Source organism: Xyrauchen texanus, chromosome 8 (assembly GCF_025860055.1).
Source record: "Xyrauchen texanus isolate HMW12.3.18 chromosome 8, RBS_HiC_50CHRs, whole genome shotgun sequence".
In the NCBI taxonomy this organism is placed as follows: domain Eukaryota; kingdom Metazoa; phylum Chordata; class Actinopteri; order Cypriniformes; family Catostomidae; genus Xyrauchen; species Xyrauchen texanus.
This window is the reverse complement of record NC_068283.1, coordinates 31,336,529-31,355,589: the sequence shown is the minus strand read 5'-3', so window position 1 is coordinate 31,355,589 and position 19,061 is coordinate 31,336,529. Positions and strand designations below refer to the sequence as shown.

At 42.9% G+C, this 19,061-nt stretch overlaps 1 protein-coding gene across 1 annotated transcript in view; it reads left to right on the top strand.

The window, feature by feature from the left end:
* Window positions 1-19,061, top strand: part of LOC127647406 (zinc finger protein 385D-like) — a 161,586-nt gene that overhangs the window by 101,076 nt on the left and 41,449 nt on the right. The window contains exon 3 of the mRNA XM_052131620.1: window positions 12,805-12,947. Coding sequence (XP_051987580.1) covers window positions 12,805-12,947 — 143 coding nt within the window. The remainder of the gene's footprint in view (window positions 1-12,804; window positions 12,948-19,061) is intronic.

The following is a 19,061-nucleotide window of genomic DNA, read 5'->3' as shown; positions in this document are numbered from 1 at the left end:
GTGAGTGAGTGAGTGAGTGAGTGAGTGAGTGAGTGAGTGAGTGAGTGAGTGAGTGAGTGAGTGAGTGAGTGAGTTTTTGAAGCTGTCACAAGGGCTGTATTGTGGTAACTATACGTTTTTGAGAGAGAAGTCTAACTACACAAATGTGTTTTCTATAGCAGTTGTTTTGTATGATGGTTTTAAATATCTAGTTCAAAACTAGTTAACTGACCTTCAAACTAAAATTCAACTAAATTAAAATTCAAATATGATTATATTTTATTATAGCTGCAGAGTAAACAAGTGAAATCTATAAAGCTACATTATCAAACATTCAGGCAAGAGTCAACTTCATAATGAAAGTACTGTAGATTTTAACAGAGAGTTTGAAATTTGTGGTCAGGACAAGGGTATTTTTCATAAATATCAGGTTGGTTGAGTTTTAAATTTTATAGTGTGTTGGCCAAAAGAATGGTTTTAAAAATCTAAAAATTACCTTTTACATTTTTGCTGCTTCATTGATTGTTTAATAATTGTTTAAAACATAATAAGCAGTAAAACAACAAACAGGAAGCGAAAGGAAGAAATATATATATATATATATATATATATATATATATATATATATATATATATATATATATATATATACCTTTTATGCTTAATTGATAAAATCCCTGCCCATAATGTTCATTATGTGCATCATCAGCCAATCAGATCTCATGATTTTAAAGGTCCATGTAGGGTGACCTCAGTGTTCTGTAAGGGTCTCCCTGCTGTGTCTAATTAATTCGGCTTGTTTCTGTCCCTCTGACATGCAGCTTCAGTGGAGCCTACAATCATTCCATCATTTCCTCTCTCATTATGTTCTTCATGCGCTGTTACATCTAATCAAAACTGGCATCTTCCTTTAGGATTCTTCTCTTGAAGGGAACAGGGAGAAGGAAAGATGGAGGAAGAAAGGAAAGAAGCAAGAAGAAAAAGGAAAGAAGAAAGTAAGAAAGAGAGAGAAATGGAAGGAAATGTGAATACAAGAAAGAGAGGAAGCAAAGATAGAAGGAAAGCAGGGAAGAAAGGAGTAGAAATGAAATAAGGAAGAAAGAAAACAAAGATGTAAGAAAGAAAGAAAGAAAGAAAGAAAATGCATGCCTGATGCAGGTAGAGAGAGAGAGAGAGAGAGAGAGAGAGAGAGAGAGAGAAAGGGTGAACTGAAGACATTTGAAGTGAGTTCTGATTATGATTGCTGAAGGGTTTTGACAGACTGATGCAGAGAAGAAAGAGAGAGGCTGAGGATTTGATTGAAATGTGTTTTTTGTGAAACTGTACTGAAAGATGATGCGTCTGACTATTTATTTATTTATTTATTTTGACTTCTTTCAAAGAAAGCATCAGACAGAGTTTTTTGTAAGCAGTCCTAAGGAATGGAAAGATCGGCACTGGCACTGTACCCTGAGAAGGACTCTTGTTCTCTCACTGTATCTCTCACATTTAATGTAAATGTACGTATCTAAATGCAGCCAATAGTCAATCCCCTGATACCAGCAAATGAGATTTAGACCTGTTCACACTTAATAAATAAAAAAAAAACACTTTGTCTCTGTATTTGTATCTCCTTAGCTTTAACCATCATCCATTCCTCTTTGTAAGAAATGAGACCAAAAGCATATACATTATTTGTTCATAAGGGTTATAAGTGTTCAATAGACAATGCCAATGCTGATATTCAATATATGATGGCCGATATGTTGCCAGATATTTATATGACATAGGCCATTAATTCAGTTTATTTGTATTATTTGAGATTTTATCATAAAAAAATTGTTTAAATAAAATGAATATTTATTCTACAGTATTTTCTCAATATGTATTTAAAAAAACATGGCTCATATAAAAGCAATGGCTCATTAATAGAGTGCAACTGTAGGGTTCTAGGAATAACAAAATCCAACCAATTTCTCCATAGAGAACTTGCTTTTAGTGATAATTAGGGATGGGACGATATGGTTATCTCACTATTCGGTTCAATATACGATATGAGGCTCATTATTCACTATAATCTCGATTCAATATAATATCTCTTAAATGACAAAATATTACAGATTTCTTTCTGAAAACGTTTTGAGCAAAATGCACATTATGATTTCTCATCAAGTTCTTTAATAAACAATACATAAATGCTCAAAGTTTAAATAATAAGAGTTTCTCAGATACATTTCTCTATAAGAAAAGATCACAAGCAAATAAGCCTTCAAAAATAGTGGGCTACATTCAGGCTGATCAGGTACAGAACAAGAAATATAACTGAAAAAACCTGTCTGAACAAAATATGATAAAGTTAAAATATAATTTTTTTAAATAATTTGTTTGTCATCATTATTATAATAAAATGTTAGCTACATAAAATCTACATTCTATTAAATTATGTTATGAAAAAGAATATATAATAATGATATGAGCTATCACTGTTTGAAATAATGTGTACAATTTACAATTAAAAACATTGAGTTTACATTTGTATAATAAACGCTAAAAAGGTTACTGTCACTTTAACGTGCATTTCTCAATGGACAAGGATAATCTTTCTGTTTCTTTAATGCATCAATGCTGTGTGAGATTAAATTTTATATTTCTTTTAACTTTTTTAATCTGACTGTAAAGAGACACATTATTCAATGAAAGTGGAGTGCGCCTCGTCTTTGATGAACACACATTACACGGAGGAAACTATCCATTTTAATCTCAAGCACTTTTCAGCAAAACAAGCCAATTTTCCATGTATTCCAGTACTCAAATTTCTCAAATCTAAATTCAAGCACTTTAAGCACTTCAAGGACCTTTTGTGAACTCTGTAAAAAGTATAGAAAAAAAGTGCTGTAGTGGTGAAATCAAACGATAGAGAGATTATGATGTTTGACGGGTCATTTGATTTATGATCACATGGACAGAAAACAATGTTGCAAATTTCTAAATATCGAGTTATGCCATGATATGGTTCGTAATTTTTTAGTTTGCGATATATGAAAATTCGATAACGTCCCATCCATAGTGATAATATGGCTGGCATTCCATTACATCAGGTTAAGCAATGATATAATGCCCCAAGAGAGGCCATAAACCATGTAATTTCAACTTCATTTTCATTTTAGCTAGCCTCCTATCCAACACTTAATTTTAAAGTAATGTTCCACAATAATAAAAAAAAAAATCCAATATCATGCCACAAATGCTGTCGCTTGACCTTAACTTGTATTGAACACGGAACATTCCTTTAAGAAAGGAAATGTCTGAACAAGTTTAATTACTTATTTTTAGATTTATATATACAAAACAAATGACTGATGTATGTATGTCATTAACCTGTAATTGCCTACCTGGCTCAATGCTATATAAGTTTTGTTCCTATTAAAATCATGGTTAGGTTTGGGGTTTCCGATAAGGAGTTTGTGATATTAGATAGGGGTTAAACTGAGGAAGAGTGCTTGTTCAAACCCCTAATGTTTCTCTTTCTTTCATGGTTAGGTTAATCATGGTTAAAATCATGGTTAGGGTTAGGGTTTGGGTAAGAGGTTTGACTTTATGCTTAGGTTTATGCTTCAGTTAGGGGCTAAATGTAGGACATCATATTACCATGGTTCATTATGTTCGTTTTCTCTATGGCAGTAAAAGTAGTATGTTTGTGTACGAGCAAACTTGTCTATTTAGCCATCTCGCACTATTATTACAACTTGTCATGTGACCGGGTTGTAATCAAGTCAGTCTCACTACACACTCAAACAGCTTATATATGTGAATATTTCGCAATAAACTTTAAATAGATGGTATTTTATTCTTAGTTATTGACTTATAGTTAATGGTTGTTGTGACAAGCCTCTAGCTCTTCTATGAAGGAGGAAGTGGGAGCCAGGTGAAAAGTCCACATAAATCTATTTTTATTTATTTTCAGTGTAAACACAAAATAAAGCTTGTCCACCGAACACACGCACACACACACACACACACAGCTTCGTATGTCTCTCTCTCCTCTCTGGCAGTTTGGACTTTTAACCCCCTCAAGCTCTCACTGCAACACAAAACAGCTGTTAGAGGTTATTTACCACAGGTGCCAATCCTTACCTCTCTTCCTCTCCCAGCCTCACTCTCCACAGGTGTCGCTTGGCCATGCCCACATCACCACATACCCCCATCGCCCAACACAGGCCAGGGCGCCATCCAGCCTGTCACTTACTCCCCCCTATTTCTTGAGAGGAAATCCGCAATAGCCATCTGTGCCCCAGGCCTGTGGACCACCTTGAACTTAAAAGGCTGTAGAGCAAGATACCAATGGGTGATCCATGCATTGGTATCCTTCATGCGATTGAGCCACTGGAGCAGGGTGTCCGAACAGAGGGTGAAAGCAAGCCCCAACAGATAGTACTAGAGGGTGATGACTGCCCACTAGATGGCCAAACACTCCTTCTCTATATGTGCCGTACTAGTCTCCCTCAGCGAGAGTTTGCATCTAATGTACAGCATGGGGCACTCACCCACCTCCACCATCTGGGACAGTACTGCTCCCACCCCCCTATCCGATGTGTCAGTCTGCAAGATAAAGGGGAGAGTGAAGTCAAGAGAGTGTAATAATGGCCTGCCACAAAGTGCAGCCTTCACCCGCATGAATTCCTGCTCCTCCACTAGACCGTTTCTGGTGCCCCCTTTTTTAGTAAGATCAGTCAGCGGGCTGGTGATGGTCAAATAATTAGGCACACACATGCTATAGTAACAAGCCAACCCCAGGAACTATCTCACTTCCTTTTTGGTCTTAGGTCTCAGGAAGGAAAATGTCGTCTTTTCATGGCACATGGGAGTTAAGGGATCTGCCAATATCCCTTTGTTAAATCCAAACATATTGAATAAAAGCAAGCCACGCCAAACTGATCGAGCAGCTCATCGATCCGAGGCATTAGGTGTGCATCAAATTTAGAAACCGCATTTACTTCTCTATAATCCACACAGAACCGGACCGAGCCATTGCCCTTATTAACCAAAACCACTGGACTGGCGCAGTCACTGTGGGATTATTCTATTACCCCATATCCAGCATGACTTTTAATATTTCTCAATGCACTTCTTTTTTGAGCTCGGTTAATCGGTAGGAATGACCACGTTCCACTATCCCTGGAGTCATTTAAATATGGTGTTCTATGAGATTCATGCAACTGTGAAGAGGCGAGAGAACGTCTGAGAATTCTCCTTGCAACCTGGCAACCTCAGAAACTTGGGATGTGAGAGGTGGTCTCCACAAGTGGAGTGACTCGATCGGTGGCTTATAAGTTCACCTCCAGACCGAGCTCCTCCAACTCCAGAACCACTGTTGCCAAAGTCACAGGACCGCCTCTCTCCACGGTTTTAGGAAGTTGAGGTGGTAAATCTGACGTGCCCTGCCTCTATCCGTTCGTTTCACCTCATAGTTGATTTCCCCAACTCTCTGTGTGACCTCAAAGGATCCCTGCCACTTGGCATGTAATTTGGAGTTCAATGTGGGGAACAATACAAGCACTTTATCTCCCGGTGTAAATTCCCATAGTCAAGTACCCCTATTATACAGCCGGCTTTGACATTCTTGAGCCTGGAGCAAATTCTCCTGTGTTAATTGCCTCAGTTTGTGGAGTTTTGCTCTCAGGTCAAGAGAATGTATTGAATTTAGTTTTTGCCGTTTGAAGGGCCCTCCTCCCAATTTTCCCGTAGGACGTCGAGCACATTGCGCAATCGATGCCCATACAGTAATTCATATGGGAAGAACCAACACTTTGCCCTGAAATGTTGCGCAGAGGCACTGCTTCCTTATATCGCATTGTGTACTCTACCATAACCAACACAAAGTGATGCCCATGTGCCATCTGTTCTAATGGCCCGACAAGGTCCATACCAATTCTTTCGAAGGGGACCTTGATCAATGGAAGGGGGCGCAATGACGCACGTGGGGTGGCCGGTCGATTCACCAGCTTACATTCACGGCATGCTCCACACCACCTCTGAACATCCCTGCGAATGCCCGGCCAACAGTAATGGGCCATTAGATGGTTCAGGGTCCTGCCCTAAGTTACCCACCATTGGATAGTATTGATCAATCTGGAGTAACATTTCCCGAATTGGGTTGTATCCTCCTTTGTCTGAGATTTCTGCAAGACTTGATACACCCGATCCTTGATAATTGAAAAATACGTATATGCGAGTGCAATGTCTGGCTGGAGGCATTGACCATTAATCACCTTCAATTGGTCAAAGGCATGCCTAAGGGTCTCATTTCGGCTCATGTCTGCTCCAGAGTGAAATCCCCTGCGGGGAAACCTCTAAGGATTACATCCTTACGTCCTCCTGAAGTGGAGCTGATTTAGATGGCTCTGGCACCGCTTCTAAACATTCACAGGTATCCGGTACTCTCCTGCTTGATTGGGGGCAGCCTGTGGTGCATCAGGGATGCAGACCAATGTCTCCATCGTGGGGCGTCGTTCCTGGAAATGCCCATATTCCCCGCAGCTCCAGCAGACCGGCCCAGATTTTACACCCACACCCGCAGCAGCCTGTGGGGGAGATTGGAGAGGGTTAGGGGAAATTGATTGGCCCATTGGACCGGGGAACTGGTTTTGGGGTAAGAATAGAAATAGGATGAGGGGAAGGAGAGGGGGAGGGAGGAGAGAGAGGGAGAGAGAGAGATAAGAAGAAGATGGCTCGACGGCCCCCAAATATGCCCACCATATGGTCCTCAGCCAGCTGGACCACCCCAACCATCGATGCCGGTTGGTGGTACTGGACCCACTCTGCTGTCCCTTTCAGTAGCCGGGCGATGAACTGCTTCAGTACCACCAGATCGAGTATCTCCTCTGCGTCGTGATCTTCAGCCAGCAGTCACCTTTGGCAGGTGTCACGGAGCTGGGCTCATCGAGCATCAGCGAGTGGAAGTGTTGCCGTTGTTGCTCTGGGCACTTCTTGTAAAGAGTCGGGATGTAACCCAAGTGTCCTGGCCACGTTTCCCCCATTAGACCTTCTCAATCATTACCTCCTAATAATCTCCTTCCATGAATTGGCTCTATAACTCTACTCTCTCCTCTCCTGGTGAGAGGGTGAATAGCTGGTGTGTGGTGAGTGTACTGGCGCACTATGGCTGCCGTCATATCATCCAGGTGGATGCTGCACAGTGGTGGTGGTTGAGGAGAGTCCCCTGTTCACTGTGTAAAGCGTTTTGAGTGTAGTGTCAGAAAAGCGCTATATAAATGTAACATTCATTCATTCATTCATTCACTCTGGTTTTGGTGGACTGACTTGAATTTATGAGTGCTTTTGAAAGGGCTTCATCTAGAGCTGATGCACACATTGCAGTTAAACACCATGCCTGTGTGTGTGTGTGTGTGTGTGTGTGTGTGTGTGTGTGTGTGTGTGTGTGTGTGTGTGTGTGTGTGTGTGAGCGTGTATTTATCACTTTGTGGGGACCAAATGTCCCCATAAGGATAGTAAAACCCGAAATTTTTGACCTTGTGGGGACATTTTGTCGGTCCCCATGAGGAAAACAGCTTATAAATCATACTAAATTATGTTTTTTGAAAATGTAAAAATGCAGAAAGTTTTCTGTGAGGGTTAGGTTTAGGGGTAGGGTTAGGTTTAGGGGATAGAATATAAAGTTTGTACAGTATAAAAACCATTATGTCTATGGAAAGTCCCCATAAAACATGGAAACACAACATGTTTGTGTGTGTGTGTGTGTGTGTGTGTGTGTGTGTGTGTGTGTGTGTGTGTGTGTGTGTGTGTGTTGTTTCAACAGCACAGAATGCAGCTTTCTCTTTGTCACATTCTCTCACATCTCACATACAGATATAGAGGCCCAAACAAAATCAGATATACATGTGCATACACACACACACACACACACACACACACACACACACAAACACTCGTAAATGCCTGTCGCTCTTCGTTTCATCTCATGATAGACTCAGGCAGGGCATTACTGTCACAGGGTTTGTTTGTGCATGTGTATATGACACTAAACACTAAAAGAGTCATTTAGAGCATTTATTTGCAGAAAATTACAACTGGTCAAAATAATAAAAAGATGCCGTGTTTTCAGATGTCGAATAATGCAAAGAAAACAAGATCATATACATTTTTAAACAACACAATTCTAATGTTTTCATTTAGGAAGAAATCAGAAATCAATATTTGGTAGAATAACCCTTATTTTCAATCACAGCTTTCATGCGTCTTGGCATGCCCTCTACCAGTCTTTCACATTGCTGTTGGGTGACTTTATGCCACTCCTGCCACAAAAATTCAAGCAGCTCAGCTTTGTTTGATGGCTTGTGGCCATCCATCTTCCATTTGATCACATTCCAGAGGTTTTCAATGGGGTTCAGGTCAGGAGATTGGGATGGCCTTGACAGGGTCTTGATCCGGTGGTCCTCCATCCACACTATTATTGACCTGGCAGTGTGGCATGGAGCATTTTCCTGCTGAAAAAAACAATCCTCAGTTGGGGAACATTATTAGAGCAGAAGAAAGCAAGATTTTCGGGGTGGCTGTGGCTCAGGTGGTAGACCGGGTTGGCCACTAATAGCAGGGTTGGTGGTTCGATTCCTGGCCCACATGCCAAAGTGTCCTTGTGCTAGACACTGTACCACAAGTTGCTCCCAATGGCAGGCTAGCGCCTTGCCATTGGTGTGTGAGTGTGTGTGTGTGAATGGGTGAATGAGACACAGTGTAAAGCGCTTTGAAAACCGCTAAGGTTAAAAAAGCTCTATATAAGTACAGACCATTTACCATTTTCTTCCTGGATAAACTTGTACTTGGCTTGATTGATACATCCTTCACAGAGACAAATATGCCCGATTCCAGCCTTGCTGAAGCACCCCCAGATCATCACCGATCCTCCATCTGGGAATGCTTCAGCAAGGCTTGAACAAAGCCAAGCTACTTGAATTTTTGTCCCAGGAGTGGCATAAAGTCACCCAACAGCAATATGAAAAACTGTTAGAGAGCATGCCAAGACACCTGAAAGCTGTAAATCAGGGTTATTCCACCTAATTTTGATTTCTGAACTCTTCCTCAAGTTAAAACATTAGTATTGTGTTGTTTATAAATTAACATGAACTTGTGTTCTTTGCATTATTCGAGGTCTGAAAACACTTATTTTTATTTTTTGACCAGTTGTAATTTTCTGCATATAAATGCTCTTAATGACAATATTTGTATTTGGAATTTGGGAGAAATGTTGTCAGTACTTAATAGAATAAAACAAAGATTTAAATTTTACTCAAACACATAAATAGGAAATCCAGAGAAACTGATTGTGGAGCGGAGGGGGGCGGGGCCGGGTCGGAATATCGCGCGCCCGGTCCCCAATCGGCCTGATGAGGCGCGCGAGGGATAAAGGCAGCCGGTGACGATTGTTCGAGAGAGAGAGAATTACGGGCATGTCCGCATGTGTGTTTGTTTATGTTGTGTTTTAAGTTTCTTATTAAATTATTATTTATGTTGACAAGCCGGTTCTCGCCTCCTCCTTGCCCATCCTTTAACTGTTTTACATTGGTGCCTAAACCCGGGAAGGAGGAGGGATGCCCGTCGCAGTGTCCTCGACACTGCCGTCCACCCAGGGGAGAGTTTCTTCCCTCCTCCCCTCGCGGACGGCGGTCTTCCCTCGACCCCTCCGCGTCTCTGGGGACGGCAGGGCACTCCTCCGCCCGCGGCAGCGGCTCCCTCACTCCAGGCGGTCGGGGTATCCAGTCCCCACTTGCCCCGCGGACGACGGCTGTACACCACATCCGGGCGGTCGGGCTACTCCGTCACCCGGCAGATGGCAGCGGCGCTCCCCTTGGTGGACGGCAGTGTCGAGGACTCTGCGACGGGCATCCCTCCTGAGATTAGAAGGGATATTAAAAGAGACATTATTCAATGACATGGATTGCATGGATCTCATCTTTGATAAACACACATTGCAGTAATGTGTATTGAAATTAAACTACTACTTCGCCACTACACATCTCACTCACTAGCAAGTGAACCCTGAACATTTACTAGCCAGTGGCTAATGACATTTTTTGCCTCTTAGTGTAAAGTTTGGTCAGATATGCACGTGATTTACTCACATTGTAGATTAAGTATTAGAAATGTATTTAATAATTTATTACATTCAGTTTTATTTCCTTTAAAACGCAACAGAACATGTTAACGTGTTAACTACAAAAGAAATATGAGCTTGATTTGAGAGTAAATATTTTTATTGATTGACGGCTCTAGTTGAAACATACTGTACACAAATGTAGATATAGAAAAAAAATAGATATGAGGATGAAGAGGTTAAAGCAGAAGAGGAAGAAATATGTGATGTGACATGGAAATAAACAGTCAGAGAGGCCAGCTGGACACTGTAATGTTTTGTGTATGTGTGTGTGTGTGTGTGTGGGGGGAGAGATGGAGGGAGGGAGATAGACAGCGAGGCGAGAGCAGTGGTTTCAGCTAATTACAGCTCTCTGGAAATCATAATTATGCCTTTCAAATGTTGTCAGGAAAGAGAGAGTGAAAAAAAGGTCTTGTCTTTCTCTTTGATGCAGTGTTTTGGGGTCCACTACAGGCGAACATCCGCATACACCAAGTGGCTCCATCTGACTTCAATGCTTTATCTGTTTGAGGTCAGAGCATGTGTGTGACACTCTGCGTGAATGTGTGGCTTTCTAGAGGAATATTGCGTGCCCAGAACCACTTGAAAATATATATTTTTTTCAGTGCAAATGGTCATTTATTTTGAGCCCAACTGTGTGAGTCAGATTACACACTCTCACGCACATTTATTTAACATGACAATGTGATGTAATGGGGTTGTGTTTGGCTTAAGGACTGAAGTGTGCTTATTCAAACGTCTGCTGTGATTTAAGGAGAGTTTGTGTTTTTGTACAACAAGAGAGGCCTAATCCTGACAGCTTGCGCATAAAAGTACTGGGGGTAGTTTTCACATTTGTGACTAGTGAATATTTTAGGTTTAAATAAACAGGGTAAAAAATAAACAGGGTAAGATGTTTTTTTTTTTTTAAAGTAAAATACCTTAAAATATTGCCTACAAAATTGCATGTCAACATTTACAAAAAATTAAAAAGAGAAAAAGTTAAATTTTCTGAATGCACATTGACTCCAATAGTGGGGCATGTTGTCACACTATATGGGTAAGTTAACACAATGAAACCTGCCATTAAACAGCCCATTATATTGTATATAAAACAATTATTAAACAATTTATGAAGCAGCAAAAATGTAAAAGGTCATTTGTAAATTTTTTAAACTATTCTTTTGGCCTACAAATATTGTAATTAATAACTTGCATGTAACATTTAAACTTGTATTATAACATTTAAAACACATATAACAACTTGCCCCAACCTGATATTTATGAAAAATACCCTCGTCCTGACCACAAATTTCAAACTCTCTGTTAAAATCTACAGTACTTTCATTATGAAGTTGACTCTTGCCTGAATGTTTGATAATGTAGCTTTATAGATTTCACTTGTTTACTCTGCAGCTATAATAAAATATAATCATATTTGAATTTTAATTTAGTTGAATTTTAGTTTGAAGGTCAGTTAACTAGTTTTGAACTAGATATTTGAAACCATCATACAAAACAACTGATATAGAAAACATTTGTGTAGTTTGACTTTTCTCTCAAAAACTTATAGTTACCGCAATACAGCCCTTGTGACAGCGTCCCATGTGACAACTAGCCCTGGTCTCCCCTATACAGGCTATGTATGTGTGTGTTGTATGTTAAAATGTTAGTTGTGTTTTCTCGCTCTAATTATTTGTCTGGCTTTGATTAATGCCACACTTCTGTGTGTTGAAAGATTCAGTACTCTGTCTCAAACAAACACAGAGAGAGTGAGAGACAGAGAGAGAGAGAGAGAGAGAGAGAGAGAACTGTGACAGTTTGACATAGAATTAAATGACTGATATCAGGCCTCCATGGAGTGTGTATGTGTCTTGCAGTGTGTCCGTGTGTGCATGCGTGTGTGTGTGTGTGTGTGTGTGTGTGTGTGTGTGTGTGTGTGTGTGTGTGTCTGTACACTACATTGATTGATCTTTGTGATAGGGTAAGTATCTATACGCTCCTGGATTTCAGATTCAGCCAACTGGAAAATGAGAAACCTCTACATCCCTGCTCCATTAGAAACATGATATCCCTGCAGACGCAGACACACACACACACACACACACACACACACACACTAACACACACCACATTAAAAAGCCCATATCCCCTTCTGTTCATTTCTCTCTTCGAGAATGCCGATGTGGTCTAGTCCAACCAATAATTTAGAGATTAAGAGTATGTGTTTGTGTATGTGATAATGTTGTGATCAATACATTTTTCTCATGAGTATTCATCTTTATTTAACCATATCAGCACTTGTGATTATTGTGTAATGACTCATCTATAAGGTCAAAGCTTGTAGTGACAATAAAAATAATAATAAGTATTATTATTGCACTAATGTAGCATAATTCATATACAGTACATATAATGTTAGTTACAGTCATCGTTACTACCGCAGTGATTATGGCATGTTTGTGTGTAAAAAATAAATCAAGAAAGAAAGAAGGAAGCTTATTTATAATAAATAAATAAAACAGCCTCTCTAAATGCAGTCTGCTTGTAACATATCAATCTATCATATATAGATTAAGACTATTTGAGGTATTGGTATTTGTGCACTGATTGGTTACTGGATATACTCCATTGTCATTTGACTGCACATTAGTGATGATTTTCTCTTACATCTGTTTGGTTGTCTGTGCTCTTCTCAGGTACGACTGCTCAGGGGAGCCCTCTGCTGGCCTCATTACAGATGCATGGTCGTCCTCTGCAGACACCTCTGGACTTGAAACACTTCCTGCCCTTCAGGCTCAGTGGCTCCTCCCCCCTCAGCCTGTTCCCAAACTTCAATACAGTGAGTTACTCAACACACCTCAGTTTTCTTTTTTTCTTAACCTCACTTTCCCAGATGTGTCATCATTGAACGTTTGCTCAAATAATTATCAAGTCCCAAATGTCAGCTTTAAATGTCAGGAATGATACAGCAAGCTGCAGGGTATTTTTAAAAGTGCACAAACTCTGTCAAATGGGCCACTAACAGAAGAGTATTGTGTGAGATAGTAATTTTAGATTTAAGACAGAGCAGATTCAGATTAGGATCTAGATTTAGTTTCAAACTCTCTGTGAACCTGTGTGTGATTCAGGGTTCTCTTTCTTCTGATGTCTGCAATCTAGACACACACACACACACACACACACACACACACACACACACACACAACACACACACACACACACTATATATAAAATAATGTACTCTATTATGTTTGTTGGTTCACTGCTTAGCTGCTTATAATAAAATAATAACAAATCTTTAACTCAACGGGCACATCTTTGTTGCGTACACATTTGTTAATATATACTCCAGATTCCTTTCACTGGTCAGATCAATCTATCCATCTCTCTCTCTCTCTCTCTCTCTCTCTCTCTCTCTCTCTCTCTCTCTCTCTCTCTGTGCACATGCACAAGTTTTGTGAGCGAGTGGAGTGTGTTGTTGAGTGTTGTGTCCTTTTTTCAAACTTGTCTGCTTCTGTTTTTGTACGTTTGGGTTCTTTTGGTATAACTTGTTGAATAGAATGGTTGGGGGGGGAGTGGAGTGAGGAAAGAGGATAGGTGCCAGAGTTTTTTTTTACTTGAATGACCCTATCCCCTGGTGGAGGCATGGCGTTTGAACAGCTGACATGGTATTACAATACCGGCTGGTGTGGAAAGCTCTGTAGAGGAGTGTAGTTTGGTGGTTGGGGAGATTGTGGGACACAACTGTATAAAATCGGCATCAAGAATGAACAGCACAGTCATAATTGTTTTGGAATCCATTGAAAGTCAATCAAGTTGTTTAGCAAGGTGTATTTATCAAAGATGAGCATATTGATGTTTTTCCACTTGTCAACCCTGCCCAAAAAGTTGTTCTTTTGAAATTATGCTCAAAATAAGAAAAATGAGAGCCAGGCTAGTGGAGTTCGATGCACGAGAGATGCAGAGATGGCGGTAAATGTAGCCGAATCAAATAATGCTGCCAGTAATGAAAATGAAGGAACAGCAAAAGTAGTTGAAGAAAACAATGATAAATACTCAAAGGAATTCGATGTAGAAATAGTAAGAGAAGTGGTAGAGGCAGTGCTGGAAGAGGAGAGTGTACTAATGTCAGATGAAGAAGCAGTGTTTACAGTTCCTGTGGTGAAAAGAGTCAAGAAGGAGTGAAGGTGGATCAATGTCAAAAAGGTCAATTAACTCCAGTCAAGGCACAATAAAAGATGGTGAAGTCTGTAGCACTGAAGGAACGTCTGATGAATCATCTGCTGATGATTTAGTCAGTTTGGGTGACAGAGAGTCCTCAGATTCCACAGTGGTGACTGAGAATCAGGGGTCTAGTGGATATTGTTTAGAAAGGGTGCATAGATCTTTGAGTATTACGCAGGGCAAGATAAATGTGGTGATTGATGACTTTTTCCTGATCGTGAGGTCTTTATTGATTCTGCACGGTTTTTAATGAGACAGAAAGGGGAGGGTGGTTTATCAAATCAAGATGTTCATCTCTTGAAAGTGCAAAAGTTACGTGCAGAACAAATATAAAATGGTAGTGAGAGAGCAAGGAAATACGTAGAAAGGACAAGAATGTAGTTCTTTAAGGTTTATGATGATAATCCTATTACTATGATTGTACATTTATAACATTGCATTTAAATGGAGCAAGAGATATTAAGAAAAGAGGACCATTTTTTTCAGATGTTTAAAATCAAACATGCTGATGTAGTCTTTGCTCAAAAAATGCAATGTAATATTTAGAGATGTCCCGATCAGCTTTTTTGGCCCACATTCCGATTTTGTAAATATGAAATATCTGCCGATAGCGAGTCCCGATCAGATACATGTATTTGCCTAGATAATAGAGCTGTTTTTTTTTGTTTTGTTTACAAGCATAACTAAGTAAACAAAGTAAATAAAAGATCTCTTCAGCTTAATGCATTTAACTTAGTGCAGCTAGCATTTTTATAAAACTCACATACATCAACTTCTACTTAGAATGGTGTAATAGCTGATTTTAAATTTAATATTCAGGTACAAAAATAAATCACAAATCCACTGAGTTCTGTATGGATGCACTTACAAATGGTGTAAACAGCTTGACTTGAATAGTCACAACAAAGAATTCTATAAAAACGTATCGGTTACCTAACGTAACCTCGGTTCTCTCTAGATGAGGGAACGAGTATTGCGTAAGCTAGCTTACGCTACGGGAAAGATTCATCTTTTCTGAGATATTGAAGCCAAAAAATTATCCTTAATTTTTGTATCCATTGTCAACACAGTGCGGCAGCTGCAGACCTTGAGCGTGCTAGCTAGCGAGCTCATATGTTGCTCTGCGGCAACTGCTGCAGCCTATAGACGAGCTTGGGCGAACTCGCATCCAATGAGAGGCGTCCGCGCGCTCACTGCAACAAAGCCCGCCAAAATGGGCGTGACTAGAGTGCATATAAGCGTAGTTCGTTGGCTGGAACCCTGGTTTTCATTGACTGAAGCGAAAAGTCGCTCGTGGCGCGAGCACGGCCGGCTACGCGATACTCGTTCCCTCATCTAGAGAGAACCGAGGTTACGTTAGGTAACCGATACGTTCTCTTACGAGAGGTTCTCTCGTAAGAGAACTGTCAGTGACAGCTGCGTAAGCCCCGGGAACCATGTCTGATTCTCCCAATGTGGGGCTATGAGGAGCACCGAGTGATGCGTTTCCCTGATCCTCTGCATTACCTGTGGCAATAGCGAGAAGGGAGGGAAGGCGTAAAGCGGGCGTCTGGGCCAGTCCTGGGCCAGCGCGTCCTCGCTTTTCGAGAAAAATATTGGGCAGTGAGAGTTCTCTTTGGACGCAAAGAGGTCTATCTCCGCTCTGCCGAATAGGTGCCATAACGTCTGGACTGTTTGAGCGTGCAGGGACCATTCCCCTGGGGGAATATTGTCTCTGGACAGTCTGTCCGGGCCGTCATTCAGGTGGCCTGGCACGTGCGTCACCCTCAGCGAGCGCAGGTGGCACTGGGACCAACTCAGTATGCATTTCGTCAGATGGAAGAGGTTCCTGGATCTGACACCGCCCTGACGGTTTAGGTAGGATACCACAGATCTGTTGTCCGAACGGACCAGGATGTGGTGACCCTGAATGACCGGGAGAAAGCGCATGAGCGCGTACTCGACCGCTATCATTTCCAGACAGTTTATGTGAAGGAGCTTTTCCTGAACTGACCATAGGCCGAAAACCGGAGAGCCCTCGCGAGACCGCGCCCCAACCCGTGTTGGACGCGTCTGTCGAGATGACTTTTCGGCGAGATACAGCTCCCATTGTCACTCCCCGCTGATACCATTCGGCCACTGTCCAGGGCTGCAGAGCTGAAATACAGGTCTGAGTCACCTTGATGGGCTGGCGGCCTGTGGCCCAAGCCCGGCGAGATGCGCGGTGTTTAGCCAATGCTGAAGCGGGCGCATGTGCAGTAAACCCAGCTGAAGTACTGCTGCGGCTGAGGCCATGTAGCCTAGCACTCTCTGAAATTTCTTCAGAGGTGTGAGGCTGTTCATCTGAAATGACGCTGCTAGTCGCTGCACACGGCGCCGCTGTGTAGATAAGCGAGCCGTCATTGCCACTGAGTCTAGTTCTATTCCAAGGAAGGAAATTGCCTGACTGGGCTGTAGTGAGCTCTTGGTCCAATTGACTGCAAGGCCCAAACTGTTCAGATGACTGAGGAGAACTGTCCTGTGAGACAGAAGCTCCGTATGTGATTGTGCCAAAATCAGCCGATCGTCCAAATAGTTCAGAATTCGCAAACCCTGACTCCGCAGGGGTGCGGCGCCAGCGTCCATGCACTTTGTGAAAGTACGAGGTGCTAAGGACAGGCCGAACAGAAGGACGGTGTATTGATAAACCTGGCCGTCGAGGCGAATCTCAAGAATGGCCTGTGACGGGATTTATCTGAATCTGAAAGTATGCATTTTTCAGATCGAGAGAAATAAACCAGTCCCCTGGCGCATCATGCGCGAGGAGTTTGCTGGTTGTAAGCATTTTGAACGGTCTTTTTGCAAGCGCTTTGTTCAAAACCCTGAGATCTAATATTGGTCTGAGGCCGCCGTCTTTCTTGGGGACAAGAAAATAACGGCTGTAAAACCCCGACTCAGCTCAGGGAGGCGGCACTCTCTCTATGGCCCTTTTGCACAGAAGGTTTGCTATTTCTGAGCGAAGCATGCACGCTGCTTCCGTGTTCAAAGTAGTTTCGAGCCAGCTCTGAAGCAAGGAGGACGGCGATCGAACTGTAGCAAATAGCCCTGTTTTATTGTGCTTAACACCCATTCGGATATCCCTGGAATATCTTCCCACGCTCGAAGTGTAATGTTAGATGGTGAATGGCCAAATCGCTCTGATTGCCGCACACAGCCGCTGAACAGAATGTGTGAGCCGCTTACTGTGCTTATGCTGGACTGCTCGCAGACAGCATGGACAGGCTGTTCTGTGAGTGACTTCCGATTGAGGTGAATGGGGAAAGAGTCACGTCTGTTAAGTGATGCGCAAGCATAGCCACGAGCACGGGACTTACATACAGAGAAGTGTTTGCTGGCCGTGTGACAGAGCGGGCAGAGAATGGGCGCGCGCACGTATTCGTGAGCGCATTTATTGACTCTAACACTCGAGTGGTTCGTAACCGCTTTTGAGTGTGCTCTGATGGGGACACGGAACGTGTAATGCTTGTGTGTAGAGGTGAACACTAGATTGTGGGCACATTTTCTACACATAAGGCTGGTCGTGTGACAGAGCGGCCAGAGAATGGGCGCGCGCACGGGCTCGTGGGCGTGTTTATTAACTCTAGCACTCGAGCGGGTCGTAACCGCTTATGTGAGTGTGCTCTGATAGGGACACGGGATGTGTAATGCTTGTGTGTAGGGGTGAGCACTGGATTGTGGGCACATTTTCTACACATAAGGCATGTTTACTCTTTACAAGATTTCTTTGGGTCGCCGTGAAAGCGGCGTTTGAGTGCAGGCAAACGGGTAGTATGTTGGCTGCTGAATCCACCACTGCAGTAGCCTGAGAGAAGGGGACTGACAGGGGGCGAAGCTTTGACGGTGGTCCAGCCGTGGCGGGACTGAGCCGTCGTTTTCTCAACAACGCTAGGAGGACTTCGGTTGCTCAGGTTTCAGTACAATCTTAGGCCGAGGCCCGCAGGGGGGCGGCGGTTGTCTGAGCGCGATCGAGGGCGGCCGCCCTGAGAAGTCTGGCTTGTTGAGCTGGGCGCTGTGAAGAGGCTTGTGCAGGAGGCTGGTCACGTGGGCGGCCTGCAGAGGAGCTAGCGCGACGAGGCAGAAAGAGATTCATGGCTTGAGCTTCGAGAAACGGTCAACAATGCCACTCACCGCGGAACCGAAGAGACCGGACAGAGAGAGCGGCGCGTAGTGCGTTCAGCTTCTCCCAAGTCGGCTAGTCAGATCTGAAACAGCCTCTGTCTGTAAGACGGCCATGGAATGCAGAGCAGATGCGGCTTGGCCGGCGGCGGTATAGGCGCGGCCAACACAGGCGGAAGTAGTTCTGCAGGCCTTAGACGGGTGCACCAGCTTAGACCGCCATCTCGCGGAGTCTGTTGGGAGCCTGTTCAGGGGGCGGTGACCACTCGAGCCCGAGGCGGTCGACGGCCTGTGTGAGGAGGCGCGTTAGTTCCCCTTCGACTCCGGCGCGGGTCCTGCTGGATTCCTGGGCCGAGGAGGAGGCGTGTGAGCCTGACCACTCCTCGCTGTCCGAAGCCATGATGGAACAGCCCTTATCCTCCACTTCTTCGTCCGAGATGGCAGCAGAGCAGCCGCCGGCGGCAACTGCGCGGCCCCGGTGGGCGGGAGGGTGAAGGCGATGCTCCAGGGAGGGGCTCCGGCGAGGCAATCGCTTCTACCACTGGTTCCGGCAGCCTTTGAGAGCGGCGCTTTTACTGCGCGGCTGAATGGAAGG